The following is a 17247-nucleotide window of genomic DNA, read 5'->3' as shown; positions in this document are numbered from 1 at the left end:
AAGCTGTTTTATACAAGAGGTCATAAAGTATTATATTAAAATTAGCAAATTGATTGGGGGCGGGGTTAGAGGTCTGCATTTGGCCCCCTCCCCGGGCCAGGGCTGCAGCCACTCTCCGACTCCCCGCTGCCGCTTTGGGCTGGGGCTGTTCCCCCCTCCCCACACCATTTTGGGCTGAGGCTGCTCCCCCCCTTCTTTCCCCCCAGCTCCGACCTAGTCCCCACTGCTATGGCAGCGCTCCGCTGCGTGGGGCAGGATGAGGCCAGTGCTGCGCAGCCAGCACCCCATGCCCCCACCACCTCCAAGGAGCAGGGGTCCCCTCTGTCATGGCAGTGCTCCGGTTTCCATTGTCCCCCTCTGTCTTGCCCCCCTGCCCCCGCCCCAGTTCCCACTGTCATGGCAGCGCTCCACCATGTGTCTCTACCTGTCCAGAGTACTCTGATTGACTTCCGAGGCAACCAGAGTGCGAATACAGCATTACGGACAGACACAATAAGGCTTTTATAATATTAGAAGTTTATAATCGATTTACTTTCGAGGACTGATCTGGTATGCTGGAGCCAGGGTGGATTTGATTTAAATCAAATCGATTTAAATCACTGGTCAGGAAGCCTCAATTTAATCACTGTTTTCTACCAAAACTACATTCTTGTTGTTTAATATAACCATTAAAATACTGCCAAACAGGGTCCCTCTTATGGCCTGATAAGCCTGCTGCCACAATAACTTTTCCCTTCTACCATACCATTCCCTCACTAGATCTCAAATCAATGGAGAGGCTATGCTCAGAAACTTATCCCTTGAGACTTCTGGAAGAGTCTGCTCAAAAGGTTCTCTTTTTATTCTACTGCCCCTCCCTCCTTGCATGCATCTGCAGACTAGTCCTCCTCGCCCAGATCTACTCCACCCCCAACAGTCCTCTATTCATTTAACTTCTTGAAACTTGCACTTTTAAAGAGAGGTGAGGGCTTGACTCTATACACCTAATTTGCAGAGAGACAAGAGGGCTGATGGGTAGGTAATCAGGTCTGTTATCTCTCATCTCTGTATACTGCTGTTAACAAGGACATTATCTCTGAAGACATAAATCCACAGTCTGAGAACTGAAACTAAGCATCACAGAGATGCTTAATGCCATCTTCTAGACGAAGCACTGAGTTTCACTGAGGAGAGTGGTTTTATTTAATCTTTACTAATCTATAGAGGAGGCTCTGGGAACCCCATAAGATTGGGCCCCTAATATAGACCATGGTCTGTTGTGACCTATTTATAAAACTTTTCTAAAATGGTCTTATGAATATATTGTCTCAAATAGTATAATTAGAACTTATAACTTCTATTCCATGATATCTTTGAGCTCTAAAATATCTTAACTTAAAACTATCTTTATATAGGTTTATCTTTTAAGGAAACATCTTAACAAAAAATAAAAAATACGATTAAAATAAAAAAAAATTGATTAAAATAAAAAATCTTTTTTTTTAATAGTTGGTTTTTATCCACCCTGACTACCTTGTGGCAGAGCCCAATCTGGCACTGGAAGTTTGGGGGAGGGGGATAGGGAGGGTGCAGTGGCAATAGTAATTTCTGTGACTCCCAGATCCACATTAATGAATAGTGCCACTGGATAATGTGCACTCAATTTTCCTCCACTAGTTTTTCAGGAAAAGGTGAAGGTTATATGTGAGAAAATATGCGATCTCTCTACATACCATATTTCTTGTGCTGCTTGATTATTATTCGATTTACTTGGAAGAAAACTTCCTTACACACAACAGGAGCAGAGCCTGCCACAAGTAAATATGGCAAAGGTGGAATTACAGAGACTGCTGCTGCAGATAATGGATCTCTGCAGGAAGTTTTCAGTTTGCAGCATCAACAGAATGTGAACATAGCTAGGATGACCGTATTATTTTTAAGGAAATCCGGGACACTGCCCCACCAAGTCAATGAGCTGCTGCAGGCAGGGGCACAGAGCACAGTCTGGCAGGTAGGCAGAATGGCATAGTGCACCAGGCAGGCAGGTAGCACTACTGCTGCTGTGTGGGAGGACGGTGGATGGACTAGAGCAGGCACCATGCCACCTGAACGTGCCTGGCCTACCTTCCCTGAGCAGCAGCTGGAGATGAGGGGTGGGCTGGGCAGGCACCACTTCAGTTCATCCACCTTGCTTCTGCACAGCAACAGTGGTGCCTACCTGCCCATCTGCCTGGCACACCATGCCACTATGCCTCTCCGTTGGACTGCACCCCTGCAATTCCAGGACTTTTCTTTTAATTTTCACTGGCCTACAGAATCCAGGACTGTCCTGACCAAACCAGGATGTGTGCTCACTTTAAACATAGCAGATACTTTCAGCATCACAGTCAGTCTAAGACCTGCTTGATACCCAAAAGTCTAGATAGAGTACCCATATTTGTTAGGAACACAAAAACATTATGCCACAGGCATACTAGTAGGGGTGCACCAAAAGAGATTTTTGGGGCCGACACCAACCCGATTTCCGATACAGCTGCCTTCAGCTGGTAAGTCCGGTGTGGTGGAAGGGGAGGGGAGAGAGAAGGGGTGTGGAGGGAGCAGATCAACGCCCCCCACAATGAGAGAGGAGGCAGGGGCAGGCTCTGCCCAGGTGGGGCAAGTTGGGCTGGAGCCACAGCTCATGGTGGGAGGTGGCTCCTGCCGCTGCTTGCAATCCAGGAGGGCGGGGGGGGGAGGGGGGGGGTTGTGCGCCCCCCAGATCTGCGTGGCGTGGGGTGGGCTGCAGCTGGGGCTGCTCTTCTCAGAGGGGGCTAGGCTCAGAGTGGGCACCGGCAGCACTGGGAGAATGCTGAATCCACCCCAAATTTTGCCGCAGCTGTGCTCCCAAGTCTTGCCGCAACCAGCCGCTCCAGTGCAGACCTGGCTCAAAGCCCCGCCTCCACCCACATGCAGAGAAGAGCTGGAGCTGTGGATGGCAGTGAAATTTGGAGTGGATGCAGCATCCTCCCAGCGCCACTGGTGCGCGTTCCAAGCCCAGCACCTGCCGAGAAGAGCCTTGTGCAACCCCGGCTGCAGCCCACCCTGCCCTGTGCAGATCTGGGGGGCGCACGCCCCCCCAATCCCCCATGCCCTCCTGGGTTGCAAGCAGCAGCAGAAGCCTCTTCCCCCACCCCCCATGAACCACAGCTCCACCACCCACCCAGGCAGTGCCTGCCCCTGGTCCCTTCCTCACCGTGGGGGGTGTTGATCTCCCCCTCACCCACCACACTGGACTTACCAGCTGGATGCAGCTCTCCACACTGCGGCTGTGCTCCTCACTGCCCGAGTGCTGTGCTGCAGCTGTGCACAGCAACTCGGGCATTTATCAGCCAAATTATGAGCCCCATCGGGCTGATATCCAATACAGCCAGTTTTCTTTATGTCGATACTGATCCGATATTGGATCGACGTATCAGCGCACCTCTACATATTAGCATAACCAAGAGCCAAGGAGGACAGCCTTGCTGGACTAAAGAAATTACTAGCAGAGCGTATGAACATCACTACATATCACACTACCCACACAAACTGTTGCATATGGCAAAGAAGCTTTTGAAGCTAGCAGCAGTGGAAAAGGTGACTAAACAAATTGAACACTGCCAGCAAGCCAAATACTAGCCTGATACAGTCACCAAAGCACTCTTTGAAATCATAACAGGAAAGCCAATATGAGCAAAACTGGTGCGTAGTTACAGTGATAAGATATGGAGGGTAAGTAAATGTATGCAAAGAAAAGCACAAAGATCATACATTGTAGAAACAAACACTATTGTAACTGGTGTTTCCTTAGAACCAAGAAGCAATTATCCTGAAGAGAAGACTCAAATGAATCCCATCACAGATTCAGATACAGTAGAAACTTGACATGAGTGTGAAATGAAGTTATTAGGAGACACTCATGAGCTGGCAAAAGGAAAGGCAAAAAAAAATCTAGCAGCAGAGAAATCTCCTAGGGGCAAACAGCAGGAGGAAGAAGCTTTGAAAATAAAACCACATGAAGCAGAAGAGTAGTAAAGTTGCTTAGTAATCTCAAAGCCTATATTAAATGAAATTATTGCATTTCTATTACAGAATGTAAAATTACAGCATGCCCTAGGGGAAAGAAACACATTGTGTATATGTATGTAGACAGTTAACAGAATCTACTGACAATTAAGAATATGAAGCATTGTCTGGTCAGTCAAATTGCTCACGTTGTACACTGAAGAGCTCCACAAACAAGTCAGTAATAAGAGGTCTGTGTCTTGCTGATGATCATGTCAGTATCCCTACAATTTCACGGGAAGACGGCTGGAAAGAATGCAAGGTCTGCCCAGGCCTAACCCTGGTCTTTGAAACATTACTGCAGGTGTCCTTCGTCTCTTTGTTTGCACTTGTAACTTGAACTGCTTAGCACTTGAGGAGTGTTAATGTCATTTCAACTGCATGTATGTTGAAACCCAATATCAGTAACGGTCCTTTTCTATTTGACAGGTAAAATTTTCAAAAATAAGCAAGTAATTAAAGGCGCTGGCACAAGAACAAGTTACTATGAGGTAAAACAAAGAGCATGACTTATAGCATGTCAGCCACTACATAGTAAAATGTGCAAACACCTACCCTGTGTTACACGAGAACTCACCTGTACTAGCTTACCTGCCTCTCATGAAGAGGTGAGGTAGGGCAAACTATCATTCCACTTGCCACCAGATAAGAACACGTACATGCAGATTCCATGAAGTTGCTGACATGACATAAAACCCAACTTTATTTACCTCAGTGCAAGTTATTTGTCTACCCCTGCCAGAAGGCACTTTAGGCTCCTAAGACACTTAGGCACTGCTGTATCTTTGACCTCAGAGTGAACTTTCTTACTAGTAAGCCATCACTATTCCAAAAAGATTAGCCATCTTCCTGAATGAATTCAAACTCCATCAATAAATATGCCGTTTCTCCTAGTTCAGCTCATTCTGACTTGAAGCCCAGTTCTTAATGCAAAAATACACATTTCCCTTAATTCCTCCAAGAATAGGATCCTAAGTATATGCACCCCAACCCTGTGTTTTTACCTTGTGAAAAGTGTTTTGTTAAGACTAGAAGAAATGTGACTACATCCTAACTAACTCAGTTCTCCTCATAGACACTCACAAAAAATTATCAAACACCTCCAGCAATGAAGCAGCCACCTACACCTTTTCTTTGGCTTCTATTTATACCAACAGCTCTCAGATAAATAAATATCCAATGCACAGCATACAGTGTCTTCTGTTGCATAAAAAAACCCACACCTGCAAAAATCATCTTGGAAACCTGTCAAAACAACTCTGAAAATGTGTTGCAAGGGAACAAAGTTGGTGGACCTGAAGCAGTAAAATAAAATGATGAAAAGGTACCTAGAAGCTTTCGATAGTTCTGTTATAAAAATATTTGCTCTGTGTTCACCTATTAGATAACAAGGGTCTCTCTCACAAACCCAATTTCACAGAACATACGAAATACTTTCAAATTCACATTTTTCCCATATTGACTTCTGTATCATTAATGCACAACTCAGATTTTTCATGGATTTATGGAGGTTTAAGGGAGGTTTAAGCTGAATATTAGGAAAAATTCTCTCATTAGAAGGGTGGTAAAGCACTGGAACAGGTTACTTAGAGAGGTGGTAGAATCTCCATCCTTGGAGGTTTTCAAGACCTGGCTAGACAAAGCCTTAGCTGGGATGATCTAGTTGGGGCTAATCCTGCTTTGAGCAGGCGGTCGGACTAGATGTGACCTCCTGAGGTCCTTTGCAAACCTTGTTGTCTGTGATTTGTGGTGAAATTTCAAAAATGGTTTAGGCAGTTAGGAAACTAAGTCCCTTTGAAAAAAAAACCCAGTGAAACATAGGCCCTTATCTGCATTATGTGACTTGCAAATGGGACTTGCATATCTTTACCATGTCCGAAGTGAGACAGGAAATGGCACCAAGAAATAAACTCAGCCTATTTGCACCTGCTTCATGTGTACCTTGGCTCACAACATTGTGGAGCAGTGAGCTAAACAAAGCTGGACATGAACGGGTCAGCACCACGCTCACGCTTTCTGCAGTCAGAGCCTCAGGATGGTTCAAAAGGATATACTTGTGACTGTACCAGGTCATCTACTCCATAAATTTGTGAGTCTAATTAAGCACACGTGAAGCAGGCCAGGCTTATTTCCCAACAGCGTGCTTGGGCTTGTCCAGGGAAAGGTACGGGACAATGCAGACATACCCTTAGACATCTAGGTGCTTTTTACAATTTAGCACTATGTCATGCCTGAGAGTTCAGTTTTATCGCATAAATCACTTAAGTCCTGTCACACTACTTCAGTTAGTGCCAGGCAGCTGCACCCTGTAACAGGCCGCACTGCTACACACAGGCTACTTTCTGAACCAAAGGAAGTGTAGCTACATTTACACAGCACTGCACTTCGGCTAATTATCACAACGAGTGACTATATTTATTGGCAGGCAAGGTTCTTTGAGTAGATGTGGTATCTTTTATTAGACCACCTAAGTAGTTGGAAAAAAATTCTTAGTAAGCTTTTGGGCACAGTAACCCTTCTTCAGGCATAGGGAGTCTCCGCTGGTCTGAGACTCCAAGGAACGATAGACTCCCTACGCCTGAAGAAGGCTGACTGCTTGCTAAGTATTTTTTTCCAACTGCTTAGGTGGCCTAATAAAAGATATCACATCTAACCAAAGAACCTTGCTTGCCTACATCCTTAGACAAACACAGCTACAACCAAAAACCCAGCTGTATTTACTAGCACACACCACTGAATGACTTCAGGGATACTTTCTGGTTAGAAAAGTAACCCATTTAGATCACCATGATTTGCTGCATGACACCACTGTTTGGCACTGAATTTACAATGTAAATACAATCAAGCACTTTTGACAACTTCACTTGCTGGGTAAACATCTAAAATCTTTTCTCCTTTGCAAATGTTAATCCTGGATATGCTTTATGAACAGCAACTGCATTAGTTAGTAGACCCCCTTCTTTTAAAACTCATTTGTTTATAGCTTGAAAATAACTGACAAAATAGTAAAGAAATCAATTAGAATAGAAAGCTACTTCTCAGTCTACAGTTCTTCCAGAAGTACTTTGAAACATTCAGCTTTAATCATATCTTATACTGAGCTCCTTATTTCAATGTACAATACATATAAAACAGAGGGGGAGGGGGGAATACCAGAAACTCATTTTTGATAAACTGTATCAGATGATGTAATCTTAATAACAACATTGTAATTTAGCTAGCATAGATTCATAGACACTATGAGAATAAATAAGAAACTTATTTATTGCAGTGTGAAAATATTCAGTAATTAAGCGGTAACAATAATGAATGCACAATATGTGAATTACTCTACCTGCATGGCGCTTTTCCCAAGCTTAACCACCTCAAACAAAGTGACAGGGTCTCCTTCTCCATTCTGTTGAGGGTGACCATTAGCTCTTCCACGACCTGCTGCTCTAGTGCCAGGTTCAGAACGGCTCTTATCTCCTGGAGTTTTTCGAGGTTTTTTATTGGCAGACTGAGCAAAAAGAATATCACAATGAAAATCTGGTGCAATTATGATGTGAATGAATTAAAGTATCTTGTAAACTATATATATATATATATATATATATATATACACACACACACACACACACACACACACACATCAGCACTAGATTTATATATATACACACACACACACACACACACACACACACACTGTATCAGATGTATTCATATGCAAGTCTTACTGCAAGAAAAGTAAAAAAAAAATTAAAAATTGTGATCTAGGCTGCAAAAAATAGCTGTCATTGGCTTACTAGAAAATTTACTTCTATGTAATTAGAAAACAACTGAAGTTCCTTATTTATAAAATAACTGAACCTCAACCACTTCAGGATACAAGTATTACCAAGTTAAAAGGAACCAACTTCAGGTTATTATATTTAAACACTTTCTTCCCTTTCATTGCTACCCAAATACAGCTTGTTCATAGTGCCTTGGGTGCTCATTAGAAAGACTTTAATGTTCTCTTCCCACACCACTAAAATTAATCAGTAACTCAATATATATGTACAAATGCAACAGATTACCTTAATGGTCCCTTCTTGCTTTGCAATCTGTAGTTAAAATCCCAACCTCCAATAAAAGTCATCTGGAGTTTGCCTCTACTGTGCCCACAGGTCCAGAAGACTTATTCTGTGGACAGTCTTCCTGTGGGTACCATTTCCTTTGAAACAGACAGGAAACTGTGCAGCTAGGCCTTGATAGACTGGTGTATGCCATTTGTATAGAAGGATTCACTAGGATTTATTACCCCCAGCAGGCAGCACCCAGACTTAATGAAGCACTACCAGCCAGATTCTTATCTGCTAAATCTACTTTTCATGGTTGAATGCTCCAAAAAAAGACTTCAATGGGCCAGATATGCCTAGCACAGAATCCTCACCCCCCCACCCCTAACCCCCATGCAAAGAAAAACCTATCTAGAGGAGACCTGCTGCAGGTAGGAGACCCAACTTCTGCACTAACCATCTTTGCTTTGGTACAAGAGGACAGAGGATGTGGCAGAGAGATGCCTAGAGGGTGGGAGAGAGAGCAATAAGAAAAGGGACAGTCAAGACGGAGTTCAGCACAACTGCATCTCATTCCAATAAATGCTGTAAGATCTATCAGTGACCTTACAAAGGCATACATTAATGCTCTTAAGCTATGGTGAGGCCAGATGGCATGCAATCAGGAAGCCACAGCTCTATGGAAGGGACAGTTTGGCTTCTGACCTTAAAGGGCATGAGAAATAAGTTTTCTTTTCCTATGAGGCCATTATCCAGGCACAGACAGACAGCCATCTTGTCTGCCCGTTTAAACAAAAGACCATCACAATCCAGCTAACTGAAAACACTGCCACTCTAAGATGTGCACAGTACGTAAAAACTGATGTATTGTGGACTGTATCTTGAGATTTTCATGAAGAAATTGTTTGTACAATCAGGCCCAAGATCTTAATTTGATTTTTAGAAGACTAGATTTTTATATGGCACTGAGGAGCTCTGCTGAAAGCTGATAATAAACTCGACCTGTCCTAGATTTGTGCTGATTCCACAGACAAACTTTTTACACAAAGGTGAAACAAATGATGAAAGATTTGGCCCCTGACTATCTAAGGCCTGGCTCTAGGATCTTCACCAGTTTCTGGATAGCCTGAACAGCAAGTTAGAGGCTGAACAGCATAATCTTGAACTGGAAATATTGATCCCGAATTAAAGTATTCATCATAGAAATGCATGTGGACACAAAGGTAGATTCCTCTGGGACCAGATGACCTCAGAAAATAACAAGGGTAATTTTCATCATAAAGGAAGCTTTCCATATATGCCAATTCAAAAACAAGACTGAGTGATGGGAAGGAGCTTATTTTTTTCTTTAGCTTGAAGAAACCTAATGCTTACATGTCTGCTGCATGCAGCACCTGAACTGGACCAGTCCTGCACGTTGGATCTGGTACACAAGGCTGATCTGCAAGCCTGATCCAGCCTACAGACTGGCCCCATACTGCTCATCTGCCCTGCAGGGCCACATGAGTTTGAAAGCCCCTTGCAAGGACAAACCTACATTTGGGACAAATAAAAAAAAAGGGGGGGGGGGGAAGAGGGAAGGGATGAGGATGGGGAAGGAGACTGCTGCTGCTCTGGACTGTGTAGAAGCTGTGCGTGATCCTGTAGCAATAGAAATGTACCAAAACCAAGCCAGCTTTAACCCTGCTTCACCCAGGATAAAACCTGGAGCAATTTAGCTCACTTTTATCACCACAGTCTCATGTAGTGAGACATGCATGGCACATGTAACAGCATAACACCTGCTGTGTGCTCCTGAGCAGCAGCTGCCCCAAGTGTGTGTGTGTGTCGGTGTCCTGGACTAGGTATTCTACCCTAAGTCTGAGAATCCATTGCGGATTTTCCCAGACATTTACTGAATCATTTTATAAAAATCAAACACTGCAGGGAAGAAGTTTCCTGGGCTATAACATCTGTACCCAAAACTTGTTCAAAGAAATGTGTTTCAGGGAGTGAGGAAAGCTCTGGCCAAAAAAAGAAACATACTGCAGGCCTTAAGGCTCAAATCCAACTCCCCCTTTATGTAGCTATGTCTATTTATGCATCTAAGTAGACATCTGCTGGGAGGGAAGCAGCAACGTAAAGGCAGTCCACATAAATTCTTGAAGCATGTTGTAGATAACTTTCTGGTACAGGTAGTGGAGAGGCCAACTAGCTGGGAAACTCTTCTCAAATTGCTGCCCACAAACAGGGACGAACTGGTTGAGAATGTAAAGATGACTTGGGTGCCTGACAATGAAGTGATACGAGTTCAAGATCCTAAAGAGAGAAAGGAAAGAAGAACAAGAGAATAAAGACACTGGACTTCAGAAAAGCAGACTTTAGCAAACAAAGGGAACTGGTGGGCAAGATCCCAGGAGTGGGGGAGGAGGGAAGTCTGAGTGGAAAAGAAATCCAGGAGAGCTGACTTACTTAAAGGAGGTCATATTAAGGGTACAAGAGCAAGCTAACCTGGTGCAACAGAAGAATGGGAAGTGCAACAGGAGGCCAGGCTAGCAAAGGCAGCAACCTTTTCCATGAGTTGAAACTCAAAAAGATATGCAACAAATATTAGGAAGGTCAAGGCACAACTTGAAATGCAGCTGGAAAGGGACAGAAAAAGCAATAAAAAGGAATTCTACAAGTATGTAAAAAATAAGAGAAGACCAAAGAAAGCATAGATCCTTTAAGGAATGCAGAAAACAATCTAGGTACAGATGATGCAGAGAAGGCTGGAATATTTAACAGCATTTTTAATTCAAGTCTTCACAAATAGGGCAGCTACTAGAAGATAAGTGTGGCTGGCTGCAATGATAGAGAAGGAGGCACTAATTGCAGAATAGGTTAGGGATTACTTAAGGAAGCTAGATGCTTTCAAGCCAGCAAGGCTGGATGGCATGTACCCTAGGGTAGTGAAGGAATTGGCAGGGGTAATTTCAGAGCCATTATCTATCCTCTGAAAACTTGTGGAGGTTGGCTGAGGTCCAGGATGAGTGAAAAAGGGTAAATATAGTGTCAATCTTTAACAATGGGAAAATGAAATATCCAAAAATTACAAACCAGTCAGCCTGACTGTGATACTTAGAAAGAACATGGAGAAAGTTCTCAAGAAATTCATTTTGAAGTACCTAGAGAAAAACAAGGTGATCAGGTACAGAAAGCATGGATTCACCAAGAGAAAGTCATGCCTGACCAATCTGATTTCCTTCTCTAAGGTGTCAGGCTCTGTGGATGGGGAGGTGGCAGGAAGGAGTGTTGGATGTTATTGGGGGAAGACGAGGGCAAAGGAGTGTTGGATGTTATATAATTCAACTTCCACAAGGCTTCTGACACTATCTGCCTCAACATTCTGATCAACAAGCTAAGGAAGTACAGACCAAATGAAGGTACTGTAGGGTGGACAAAACAGGTTGGATCATTGTGCTCAATGAGCTGTCGTCAGTGGCTTGATGTCTAGCTGGGAGAAGATATCATGTAGGGTTCCTCAGGGGCCTGTTCTGGATCCAGTCCTGTTTAACATCTTCATTAATGATTTGGATGTTGGAACAGAGTGCACAATTAGCAGATTTTCAGATGATACCAAGTTCAATGGAGTTGCAGACACTCTGAAGGGCAAGGCTAGGATCCAAAATGTGCTGGGTATACAGGAGAAATGCTCCAGAATCAACCAAATGAAATTCAGCAAGGATAAGTGCAAAGTCCTGCACTTGGGATGGAATAATTGCATGCACAAATACAGACTGGAGACTGACTGGTTAGGCTGCAGTATTGTAGAACAGAGCCTGGGGCTTACAGGGGACCAGAAGCTGAGCATGAGCCAATGGTGAACTCTTGTTGCAAAAAGTCAATAAGATACTGGTTTGTATCAACAGGAGCATCACTTGCTAATCAAGGCAAGTGATCTTTCAGCTCCATTCAGCACTGGTGAGGCCCCACCTACAGTGCTTTGTCCAGTTTGGGGTCCACATTTCAAAAAGGATGTATTCAGATTGGAAAGAGCTCAGCGGAAGGCCTGGGAAGCAAGATTTATGAGAAAAGGCTAAAAGACCTATTATTATTTAGTTTGGAGAAGAGAAGATTATGGGGAAAATTGATAACTGCTTTCAAATACCTGAAGGGGGATTATAAATAAAGAGGGTGGAGATGGATTTATCTCCATGGGACAAGACTAGGGAGAAATGGCCTCAAACTGCAGCAGGGGAAGTTCTGGTTAGAGATTAGATTAGGAAGAATTTTCTGATTACGAGGTTGGTTAAACAGTGTAACAGACTAACTAGAGAAGCTGCAGAATCTCCATCCCTGGAAGTTTTCAAGAGCACATTAGATAGATACTTAGATGGGATGGTTTATTTAGAGGTGATCCTGCCTTGTACAGGCAAGCTGGACTAGATGACCTCATAAGGTCCCTTCCAGTTCTACTTTCCTAGCATCCTATGTTCTCTAAATAGTAGATGTACAAGTAGCATTTAGGGCCATATACATGTTTTAGATCCTACTCCAAAAAGCTATATATACATTGTTGCAATTCTATTCCACTCTGAAAGATGCTTAACTCCATCCAAGTCCTTAAAAGATTAGCCTGAGAAAAACCATGACTGGCAACTCTGAGGGGGGATGGTAGGAAGAGAGAAGAAGAGGACGGACCCTTTCCATATTTTCTGTCCAATGGCCTAATGGTTAGGGCACTTGTCCAGGGAGTGGGAGACCTAGGTTATAGGCACCATCACTCTGAGGGGCTTGACAACAAAACTCTAGGCTGGGCTAAGGCAGGGCCAAGGGTATCCTCCATCCCGCTAGTGGAAGGTGGCCCAGTGGGCAGCCAGGAGAGGAGCAAAAAGGAGCAAATGGAGGATAGCAAGCAGAAGGAGCCTGGCTGCAGCTGAGATAAGCACTGCCCTGAAAAGGAGAGTGCCCTGAGTTCTGACCCTGCCTGCACTGGTGTTTAACTATTTAATCCAATGACTATTTAATACAAAATGTAGAAATAGCATAGGGGTAGCAGCTCAGGTACCCATCTTACATCCTAGGAATAAGTACTACTATGCTATCGGGCTAAAAGGTAAGGCAGTCCTCCTTCTCCTGACTTCTCTCTTCCTCCCTCCAGAGTTGCCACTAATGATTTTTCTCTGAGACTTAGAAGGAATTACAAGCCTCTCTGGCAGAACAGGAATTGCAACACAGTATAAACAGCCTTCAAGGATCTCTTCTGGGCATATTCAAAAGAACAAAGCAAGCTGCAGTGCAGGAGAAGAACCTAAAATCTGCACGTCTACGCATAAATGCGTAATTAGCACTTAGCCACCTAAAGGGGGAGTTGAATTTGGGCCTATATGTGTAATCAGTTAATTATTAACGTTCTGAAATACATGCCTTAAAATGCGAGTCATAACAAGTTCAATATTTAGTTTATTGAAAAAACAGTAAATGCAAATGATTATGGTCTCAAAATATTTATATGAAGAACAGTTACCTATTGTTTAAGGATAATAATCTGGCAAAATAAAAAAAATAACAAAATTCAGTGAAAAAAATGGAAGTTGGAAAAGCATTGGAAATACAATGCAATTTTTTAAGTGAGAGTTTTTAAATGTAGATCAAATGTCTTTCCAAGAGATGTACAGCAGGTCAACAACAGATACTTAGATTTAGCACAGTAAACACTGGGAGGAATTATCTGCAATTAATTAGGTCAGACTGGCAAGTTTCATTGTGGTCATAAAATCTATTCATTTATGAAAGGCTATTTTATTAGTTTTGAATTCCTTTCTTTCAGTCTTTCATGTAAAATTGAGAAGCAGGTAGTAAAAGGGTTGCATAGGTTATAATCACAAAGGCCACACTATATCTTAGTCCCATTGAGGAGATTCAGAACCATGTTGCGACAGTTCTGAAATCCATTCCTTTCAGGTCTGTAACTAATATTGGTGGGGGATAAAGAATAAAAAAATCATTCATAAGATTGGATCAAAGATCCTGTGTTAACCTCTTCCTTCTATGATGATGACACTGTCATCTGTATACTAGGATCATACTAGGTCTGTTATTGTTTCAAGTCTTTTGGGTTCAGTGTGGGGGACAGGGACAGATGGATGAATGCTTTCCTTCTTTCACTTCATTTAGATGACAGTCTTTTGTGGCCTGAATAAACAAAGATGAATGCTCACCGGATATCCATCTTGGTATATTCCATCTCTCTCATCCAGGTAATCTCCCCCATGAGAGACTTTAATCAATTAAGATTATTTGGCTTCTTTAGTCATAGTTCACTAATATGGGAATTGCTATACTGAACTGCCTCAATGTGCCCAGTAATTAAGGAAAAGTATTCCTTTGCACTCATTTCTGAATTTATCTCCTTTCGGTTTTACTGAATTTCTTGTTTCTTTGGGCATGGTCCCAATCCACTTTCATTATGTTTATCACATCCCTTCTTATTGGTCTTCCTTATAAGGCAAACAACCAAACATTTTCAGTCTTTCGCTAGAACAGGGACTTTCCATACTCTCCTCAGTCTTTCTTGATACCTTTTTTCTGACCGCACCTAATTCAGTAGTATACTTCCTGAACAGCAGTGACCAGTAGTGAACACAGACTTCCAGACACCTCTGATTTGCATAACCATTAATTTAGTTGTTTTCATGAACAGATTGTGCACAGTCTTCTCTGAGAAAAATGAATCAGGCCTATGGTTTGTTTGCTTTTTGCTGCTGACTCCCTTATTTGTGGTATAACCCTAAAGGAGTGGAGAACTAAATGGAACGAGCTCTCTGAAAGACAGAGATTTACTTCGGTCGATTTGAGACAGGACTTTTTCTGGTTCAGAGGGTGCATTTGGAAAGCAGCTGTTTAGATCATCCTCTCAGTCAGAGCTGTTCAAGTATTATCATCTCAGATGTCATCGACAACTCAGGGGGGTAGACATCAAAAGAAAATGCCCTTAAAATGGCTATCAGGGGCGGGGGGGACACCATGCATTTGGAGGAGATGCATGAAAAGGCATTGCTTAATACATTTTCTCCTTCTGACATTAAGTTGTAAAGCAACTCTCACAACTTAGCAGGCAAGCAAACTGGCTTTGTGTTCAAAATTGTCTTTTCTGCCTTGCGAGCTTCATCAACTAGGAAGACTGCTGTAGAGAGCAGCCCTCTGAAGAGCTTGAAGCACCGGAAGAAAAAATTCTCTGGTACAGAGATTTCTGACCGGTTGTTCTTGTTTTTTCTTTAAAAACTTTCTGAAGAGATGGGATTTTCTTTTTGTTTTGTTGTTTCCTTTTAATTATGGGAAGAAGAAAAAAGTCCTGCAGCAAAAAGACTTTCAGAGACAGCCGTGAAAAGTGCAGAATGAAAAGTGATATAAGCCTGATAGTAAGAGGAAACAGAAAGCTTACATGGGAGAAAGAAGGGAAGAAAGTATCTCTACTAAGTAACTTCTGGACGCAAGACAGGGTCCCCAGGATCCATGAGCAGAGCAATATAAATTCCCTCATTATAGGTTCTGAAAAAGTTGCTCTGAACATCAGATCAGTAGGACACCTCCTAAAGAACATACTGTTAACTACAAGATTACATATTGACATAAACAGTACATTTAGGACTAACATTTTACAGAAAAAAATTATTTTATTTTCCTGCTCCATAGGGACTTGGGTTGGCTGTCATGCTGTTGCAACTATCCTTCTCAAACCGAGCATTTCAAAACAGCAAGTATGGTTTGCACATGAAGCTTATCTGTGGAATAGTCATGAATGAATATTGAGACAGTCAGCACTACTGTCCTGAAATAAAACACTCAGGAAAAAACAGCATAAAATAAAATAAAATAAAATAAAATAACTCTGAAAGCCTTCTATACCTTCACAGACTTTAAACAATGAAGGAATTCTACTCAAACTGGAATTAAAAATAATTAGCCTTCATACTGACACCTAGCATGAAGATCAGCCCCAACTGAAGGAAGGCTTTGGAAAATATGACTATGGAAACATTTAGCAATTTTATCCATAGTAGTTGTCACCTAAAGCCCCTGCCCTGTAAAATTTGACATTGGTACTAGTGTCCGGAAATTCAAAATTTAAGATTCCATAAGTAATTTTAAACTGGCCGAATTGTTTATATGTATTTTCGATTATGATTTAGAGAGTTAAATATTTACCTTAAATTTATTCCTAAAATTGCAGAAAATTCTTACCACTGTTCAAAAATATATTAGTTGGTCGATTTTTTTTAAATCCCAGTCAAAGATATCTTAAATGATTCTCAAAGAAAGAAAAAAAACGTGCATAAAGGACTTCACAGCAGTAAATAACGTTCTTACATTAGCTCAAAATTTTAAAGAAATAACCAATATGACATGTTCCATGAAGGTTCACTAGCTAAGCTGATCTGGGAGAGAAAATGAGAACTAACCAAACTTATGAATGCCTATAAAAACTAATGTAAAATTCTCCCCCAAAATGACCTTATTCCACTTTATGGAATTCAGCCATGGTAACAGTAATGCACGTGCTAACTCTGGAGAACTACCAAAAACATGCCCCTTGATAAAATACCGCTTCTACAATTGCATGTGCCTGCCTACAGATATACCCATAAACAGGGTACTTTTTTGTTTTTTTCAAATAAACATAAAAAAAAAGCTTTTTAACTAAATACTGTAGAATTTCTGAGAGTTGCCTCTATTATTTCCATTCATGAAATGGCACTGTACAAAGGCACTTAATAAATAATCTCCTCTTAGTAAATCTTATAACCACAGATATCAAAACCTGAGGCTAGTATATTAAAAAAGCAAAGCTCTTCTATCTATATGCAAAAGACAGAAGATATCCCATTTCCTTAAACTTACATTAACACCTCTACTGATGAAGGAATTCAACATTATTTTAAAACTATGAGGATAATCTCCAGATTACATGAAGAAATTAGCAACCACTAAAAGATGGCTCGAGTGTTGTGTCACAACTCTTTAATAAACTCTCCATTAAAACTTTTAAAAGGAGAAAGTTGTTAGGGTTAATAAGCCTGCTCCCTTGCCTAGAAGAATACTGTAATATAAAAAAATAGTGGAATAATTTAAGATGAGTGAATACAAATAGCAAAGGATACAACATTAATGGGTATTACCATTT

General features: G+C 41.8%; 1 protein-coding gene across 2 annotated transcripts in view; it reads right to left on the bottom strand.

Annotated features, from left to right (window-relative positions):
• Positions 1–17247, bottom strand: part of STAG1 (STAG1 cohesin complex component) — a 304994-nt gene that overhangs the window by 211292 nt on the left and 76455 nt on the right. Inside the window, exon 4 of one of the 2 annotated variants that reach the window (XM_059730741.1) lies at positions 7397–7561. In XM_059730741.1, the coding sequence (XP_059586724.1) occupies positions 7397–7561 (165 nt within the window). Of the gene's footprint in view, positions 1–7396; positions 7562–17247 lie in introns of those variants that run through there. The other variant, XM_059730742.1, reaches the window with a different exon arrangement.

Source organism: Alligator mississippiensis, chromosome 7, assembly GCF_030867095.1.
Source record: "Alligator mississippiensis isolate rAllMis1 chromosome 7, rAllMis1, whole genome shotgun sequence".
NCBI lineage: Eukaryota > Metazoa > Chordata > Crocodylia > Alligatoridae > Alligator > Alligator mississippiensis.
The sequence above is the reverse complement of the archived record's forward strand: the minus strand, read 5'-3'. Positions and strand labels throughout refer to the sequence as shown.